The sequence below is a fragment of the Morus notabilis genome, unplaced genomic scaffold, assembly GCF_000414095.1.
Source record: "Morus notabilis unplaced genomic scaffold, ASM41409v2 Scaffold458, whole genome shotgun sequence".
NCBI lineage: Eukaryota > Viridiplantae > Streptophyta > Magnoliopsida > Rosales > Moraceae > Morus > Morus notabilis.
Genome location: NW_010358644.1, coordinates 87613 through 94714, shown reverse-complemented (window position 1 = coordinate 94714; position 7102 = coordinate 87613). Strand labels below are relative to the sequence as shown.

Sequence of the window (7102 nt, the reverse complement as noted above, 5' to 3'; positions counted from 1 at the left end):
TTTATTTTTGGAAACACAATAAAATTTTGTTTATAAACAGCATGCATGAATTTATTTTTTAATATTATTTCATCAATATATATTTTTTGAAATTGCATCAATATTTTTTTTTTCCTCCTACCAAAGGATCCTTAAAAGTACATTGGGTAATTCCTTTTCTCTTTTTTATTTTTCTTTGAAATTGAAAAAAAAAAAAAGAAAAAAAAAAAGAGACTACATGGGGCATTTTCTTTGTTTTTTCTTTGCATCCTCTGTATGGTCAATTGGGATAATCACAGATTCACAGAAATCCCATAAATGGTAAAACGTCACTCAATCTAATATTTCATCTCAATCCCACCCTTTTCATTTTTCCCCCTTTTCTCATTTCAATTCGTCAATTCGCTTTCCCTCCAACCAAAAATATACATAATACTCTCTCTTGATCTCTGTTCTCTTCTTCGTTTCTTCACTTCGAACTTCGAACAGAAATTCCTCGATCTTTCTCAATTCTCATGTCGGATTTCTAGGCTCAGATTCGGATTCGGATCCTCTTTTGCCTCGTTTCGATCAGAGCTTTGCGTTTCGGTTTGGAAGTTTCTGTAAACGGAGAAGAAACGATGAGTAACCAGAAGAAGCGGAATTTCCAGATTGAGGCGTTCAAGCACAAGGTTGTGGTGGATCCGAAGTACGCCGAGAAGACATGGAAGATTCTGGAACATGCAATCCACGAGATTTACAATCTTAATGCCAGTGGCCTCAGCTTTGAGGAGCTCTACAGGTCGGTCTCTCTTTCTCTCTGAATTTCGCTTCTTCAATTTGCGTTTGTTCTTGTGATTGTTTTTGTGTAGAGTTAGTGAATTTGTTTTTCTTCATTTGTTGATTTTGATCGTAGTTTAGGTATTCGATTCTCTCGATTTGGTTCTATGGTTTGAGATTATAGTTCTTGAATTTAGAAGATTTGTTGTTGCCTTCGGTTATAGTACTTGAGGATTCTTTGTTTCTAGGGTTCGTGATTTCAAAAAATATGAGACATATTTGTATTAAGCCGTATATCGAGAAAAAAACATGAAAGGAAAGCATTTTAGTTATGAAGAGAAATTGACGAGGATGTTTACTTATTATATGGAAATGTGAACTTAGTTTAAAGCGAAAATTCTGCAGGGCTATTTTGATACCATCTATATTCTATAGCTTAGGGCGTTTTAATGTTTATTAACCATTTTGCCTGCAGTTCGAATATACGTAGTTGAATATGTTTGTTGATTGCTGTTTATATTAGTGAACAAGAATAGGGCGTAGAGATGTCTATTTTATGGTTGGGGTTTGTTTTAATTAAGGATAAGAATGGCTCAAATTGCTTTGAATTGAACTGTTTTAAGGAGCACAGTTTAAACCTTCATGCAAACTAATTGGAGTCAGATATGTTGCTTCTTCTTGACAAATAAATACTTCTTTGGCTTTGTGAAATTTCTAGAAACAAGCTTGGCTAATCGACTTGTTACATGCTTAATGAATTCCTGAAATAGCCGCACACTGCACTCGCGCTCGCGCGCGCACACATATACACGTGCTTTATTGTTGTCGGATTTGTGGAGCTTTTTCATTTTAGAAAAAGGATGAAAAGTTTATAATGTTGTAGTTTCTCTGTGAATTTAGAAATGCCTACAATATGGTGCTTCACAAATTTGGTGAAAAGTTGTACTCGGGGCTGGTTACAACCATGACTTCTCATCTCATAGAGATATCGAAATCCATTGAAGCTGCTCAGGGAGGTTTGTTTCTTGAAGAACTAAACAGAAAATGGAACGATCACAATAAGGCTATGCAAATGATCCGAGACATACTGATGTACATGGACAGGACTTATATTCCAAGTACCCAGAAAACCCCTGTTCACGAACTTGGGCTGAACCTATGGAGGGATAATATTGTACACTCCCCTAATATTCAAACTAGACTTCTTACTACACTTCTTGATCTAATACAGAGGGAGCGGAGTGGTGAAGTTATTAACAGGGGGCTGATGAGGAATATAATTAAGTTGCTGATGGATTTGGGCCCTTCTGTTTACCAAGAAGACTTTGAGAAACATTTTCTTGAAGTTTCAGCTGAGTTTTACAAGGGTGAGTCACAAAAGTTTATTAACTGTTGTGATTGTGGGGATTACTTGAAGGAGGCAGAGAGGCGTTTGAATGAGGAGTTTGAAAGGGTTACCCATTACTTGGATACAAGGAGCGAAGTCAAGATAACTAGTGTGGTGGAGAAAGAGATGATTGCAAACCACATGCCAAGATTAGTGCATATGGAAAATTCAGGTCTGGTAAACATGCTTCTTGATGATAAGTATGAAGACCTAAAAAGAATGTACAACTTGTTCCGAAGGGTTTCCAATGGTCTTTTGACAATACGCGAGGTGATGACTTCTCACATCAGAGAAACTGGTAAACAGCTAGTTACTGATCCTGAAAAGTCAAAGGATCCTGTGGAATTTGTGCAACGACTCTTGGATGAGAAAGATAAGTACGATGGAATTATTAGCTCATCGTTTGCTAATGACAAGACATTTCAGAATGCTCTGAATTCATCATTTGAGTACTTTCTTAATCTGAACCCACGTTCACCCGAGTTTATTTCTTTGTTTGTTGATGACAAACTCCGCAAAGGTTTGAAGGGGGTTAGTGAGGAGGATGTAGAAATTATTCTTGACAAGGTGATGACATTGTTCCGGTACCTACAGGAAAAAGATGTGTTTGAAAAATATTACAAGCAGCACTTGGCAAAGAGGCTTTTGTCTGGTAAAACTGTCTCTGATGATGCAGAGAGAAGTTTGATAGTGAAGCTCAAGACAGAGTGCGGATATCAATTTACTTGCAAATTAGAGGGCATGTTTACAGACATGAAAACTTCTCAAGACACAATGCAAGGATTTTATGCAAGCCATCCTGAACTAGGGGGTGGACCCACATTGACTGTCCAGGTTCTGACAACTGGATCTTGGCCAACTCAGCCCAGCGTCACATGCAACCTTCCAGCAGAAATGTTAGCATTATGTGAGAAGTTCAGATCCTATTACCTTGGGACCCATACTGGTCGGAGATTGTCCTGGCAATGTAACATGGGTACAGCTGATATCAAGGCTTCCTTTGGGAAGGGCCAGAAGCATGAGTTAAATGTGTCCACTTATCAAATGTGTGTCCTAATGCTGTTTAATAAGGCTGATCGGCTTAGCTACAAGGAGATTGAGCAGGCCACGGAGATTCCTGCGCCGGATCTAAAGAGGTGCCTGCAATCATTGGCGTGCGTGAAGGGAAAGAATGTTCTTCGTAAAGAGCCTATGAGTAAAGAAATAGTTGAGGATGATGCATTCTTCGTTAACGACAAGTTTGCAAGCAAATTCTATAAGGTGAAGATAGGAACTGTTGTTGCACAAAAGGAATCAGAACCCGAAAAACAGGAGACCCGTCAGAGAGTGGAGGAGGACAGGAAGCCTCAGATTGAAGCTGCGATAGTGAGGATCATGAAATCAAGGAAGACTCTGGATCACAACAATATAATTGCTGAGGTCACAAAACAGTTGCAATCACGATTCCTAGCTAACCCAACAGAGATTAAGAAACGCATCGAGTCCCTCATTGAGCGTGATTTTTTGGAGAGGGACAACACAGACAGAAAATTGTATCGTTATCTTGCCTAGAAGAAATGTTTGCTTGTCTTGGCATTTGATAAGTCGTATTGTTAACTTTTAGGTAAATTTTAATGGATATCCATTTGTGCTGTTGCTGCTTTTCTACTCTTTCGCTAATGACGTTTTCAAGTTGAGGCGATATTGATAATTCAGCGTTTTAACTTTTGAGGAGATGGTAAAAAAATTTCGGTTTAAAGATGAATAATGGAATGCTGAATATAAATGCAGCAATGCTCGATAATTCGCCTTGCGTTTATATTTGTCAATAAAATCTTTTTTTTTTTCTCTTGGAATATTAGATGATCAATTAAAATCATCGTCAATCTCGAGATGTTAGGAAATTCTTGAGTTCCACTATTATTTCACTTCCATTCACCAGCGGGCGAATGAGGTATCACTTTGCGAGTACAAAAATAATTATGCATGTTGAATGCAAATAATATTTTTTATTCATGAAAAAAGTTAAATATAATTAACAGCTGCACAGCACCATTCAAGACCATTTTATGATCATATTGAATACTCCCAAAAATTTCTCTTTTTCTGCCACCCTTTTCGTCGAAGCAACCGAGTCTATCCTTGCTCAAATATTCCTCCCAACAAATTACATAAGAGGAAAATATACCACATTTTCCATCAAAGTCCCCCCTCAAAAAAATAAAATAAAATAAAATAAAAGGAGCAAATGAAACATGGATTATGGTCAAGAGAGATTTGCTACTCATACTTGATTTTTGGAATCTATGACCCTGAAACGAGAATGCCATTTTGAACGTCTGAGAAGGTCTTCACATCTATGGCCCATAACCTGCTTATTGTGAATCAATAATAAGTAGCTTTATCATAATTCATAAGCTATTTCTCAATCTATTCCCACAAGCTTTACCAATATTTACATCAACAAAAATGACAATCATGGATTATATTTAATCAAATAACTCCGAAGGAAGCACAAACTAATACATACAATCTTTCAAATTTTCTTACCAGCAATCTATCCCGATGGCATTGGCACCAAGCTTGTCTGCTTTTTCATCATCCCCAACATGTACAGCTTTGCATGCCTCCACATTGATTTGATCTAAAACAGTAACAGAAAGCCACAAAGATGCAAAGATGGAAAATCTTCTAACTATTTAGAAGTTTACTGAAATAGATGTAGAGCATAAGTAGAACTTATAGAATAAATCAAACTTCCCAAAAACTTGTCAATCAAAAAGGAGAAAATCCGCTTCCATTATGCATACCGAGAGCAGCTTCAAATATCTTTGAATCTGGCTTTTCATATCCAACCTCTGAGGATATAATGACAGCATCAAACCTGTAAAAGAAACAATGGCAAAACTGTTGGAAGAACAAAAAAGCATGTTTTCCTTTTTCTTTCATTCCAATATATATAGTAAAGATCAATTAGAAGAAAGGGATAATGCTGTACAGGTCTAGAACATTGAGGTCCTTCAATAGCGTCCGCAAGCGGGTGTCGAAATTGGATACAACAGCTACCTTAACTGCATCGTTGAATGCAACGCCCGTAACAGAAAAAAAGAGGCATCAAAAGTCCATAAACAATGGAAGAACCAAATATTTTCTAGCATGAAAAACAAAGAGGAGAAAAAAAATAATAAAAATACTTGGTAAATATGACCTCCGGCATCCTTGAGGCAGACGATTGTTTCATAGGCTCCAGAAGGAAGATGCCAAGCATTGCCTTTAGCGTAGTACTAACAAAAGCAACCACTGATATTCAAAACTACCGGTGAAAATGCTTATGATAAAACAAGCAAAGTCGGCATTCAAAGAAAGATCACCTCATAAACTTCTTCAAAATAATCGATGTCGGAACACCCAGTCGCCTGAGAAACAACAAGTTTCCAAAATGGCCTCCCATCTCCCTGTCAGTAAACATAAAATAGCTCAACTAGAATCCCAGAAAAAATAAAAACACTGCATAATGAATTGACTTGGAATGAAAATAATAAATCTAGAGATCTCTGAAATTTAACAGAAACCTGGTAGCGAAGCTTTTCGGGCCATGATGGAGCAGCAAAAGCTCTCTTAAATCCTTGCTTTATTTCAGCTGGAGTTGCAGAAAGACCTGAAAAACATTACAAACACAAATTTAACTGTCAGTCAATTAATTCTCCGGTGAACAACCCAACAACCTATTTTGAGCATCGTTGACTTTTAACAAATCACAAATTCACAATTTTTGAGAGCCACAGTTTATAACTTATTGGAAAACATTTAAGCATTTTTCGTAACCCAATAGCAATAAAAATAAAAGTAAAAATAGAAAAATTTCTGTTCAGCTTTATTTCATCTGGAGTAGAAGTCAGGCCTGAACGACATCACAAACACAAGTTTAACTGTTTTAACTAACTCTCTGACGAATAACACAACTAACACTGTTAACGAATCGCACATTTACACAAGAATTAGCATTTTTACAACCCAAAAGCCAAAAGTAAAATATAAAGATAATTTGAAAAAAAAAAAAAAAAAAACCAACCATATTTGGCTCCGATTGAAGCATAAGTCTCTTCGACAGGCTTGGCCAACTGCAAGAGAGTGCCTCCGGCGTCCAACAACAGTCCGTCGTATGCTCTTCTAACAGATCCTATTATTCCATATTTCATCAAAATATCTAAACAACTCCAAAAATCAGTCTACATTTTATCAAATGTTTGTTAATTTTAGTTTCTATTACATATACATATACATATATATATATAAATATAAATATAACAATCAGATATTCCATGAATAAGCGTTAAGCGGTACCGGAGTGGAGAGGCGTAGAAGAGAGAGAGCAACGGAGTGGCTTTGAAAGTCCCGAATGGAGAGGTTTGAGGGCTCTGAGAAGAGAACCGCCGTTGCAGCACCTCGTCAAGCACGCCTCCATATTCTCCGCCGATAATCATCGACTTGCCGGCTCTCTCCCTCTGTATGCCAACAGCTATGGGGGAAAAAATGTTTATTGTTTGTATTTGTATCTTGTGTGTTTCGCTTTAGAAAGTCAAAAACAGACTGTCGTTTACGCAGATGGGACATGTCGTTCTGTGTTTGAGAGTTTGCCGTCGTTTTATGATGCAGCCAAGCGTGAGAAAAAATAGAAAAAAGGGATAAATTCTTAAGATTTATGATTCACCTAGAATGTGGAAAAACTCGCTAACAAATGTCAGAAAAATAAATATCAATCTCATTGATTCCACAAAATATGGAGAGAATTGAAATAGAGAAAATAAACTCTAAATTTTATTATAATATCTGAACTGAATAATCCATAACAATCCTACAACTCATATTTAAATAGATGATTCAAAAATAAAATAAAATAAACAAACCCAGTTCTAAATTTAGAAATTAAACCAAAGGAAACTAATCCTATTCTAAAATGCGGAAATAACTTAGGACTTATTCTTTTAGAGTTTAACT

General features: G+C 36.6%; 2 protein-coding genes across 3 annotated transcripts; one reads left to right on the top strand and one right to left on the bottom strand.

Annotated features, from left to right (window-relative positions):
• Positions 1-285: 285 nt before the first annotated feature.
• Positions 286-3760, top strand: LOC21389955 (cullin-3A). Its single transcript, XM_010092908.2, has 2 exons — positions 286-760; positions 1639-3760. The coding sequence occupies exons 1-2, from the start codon at positions 600-602 to the stop codon at positions 3674-3676; spliced, it is 2199 nt and encodes a 732-aa protein (XP_010091210.1). The 5' UTR covers positions 286-599; the 3' UTR covers positions 3677-3760.
• Positions 3761-4128: 368 nt separating this feature from the next.
• Positions 4129-6633, bottom strand: LOC21389954 (haloacid dehalogenase-like hydrolase domain-containing protein 3). 2 transcript variants are annotated; one of them, XM_024162237.1, is made up of 9 exons: positions 6449-6633; positions 6177-6311; positions 5677-5762; positions 5476-5559; positions 5313-5388; positions 5103-5175; positions 4915-4988; positions 4655-4748; positions 4129-4475 (listed from the first exon to the last, which is right to left on the bottom strand). In XM_024162237.1, the coding sequence occupies exons 1-9, from the start codon at positions 6567-6569 to the stop codon at positions 4409-4411; spliced, it is 810 nt and encodes a 269-aa protein (XP_024018005.1). In that variant the 5' UTR covers positions 6570-6633; the 3' UTR covers positions 4129-4408. The 2 variants fall into 2 exon arrangements, with proteins under 2 accessions (XP_024018005.1, XP_010091209.1); XM_010092907.2 differs by having other exon boundaries at positions 6177-6284.
• Positions 6634-7102: the final 469 nt, after the last annotated feature.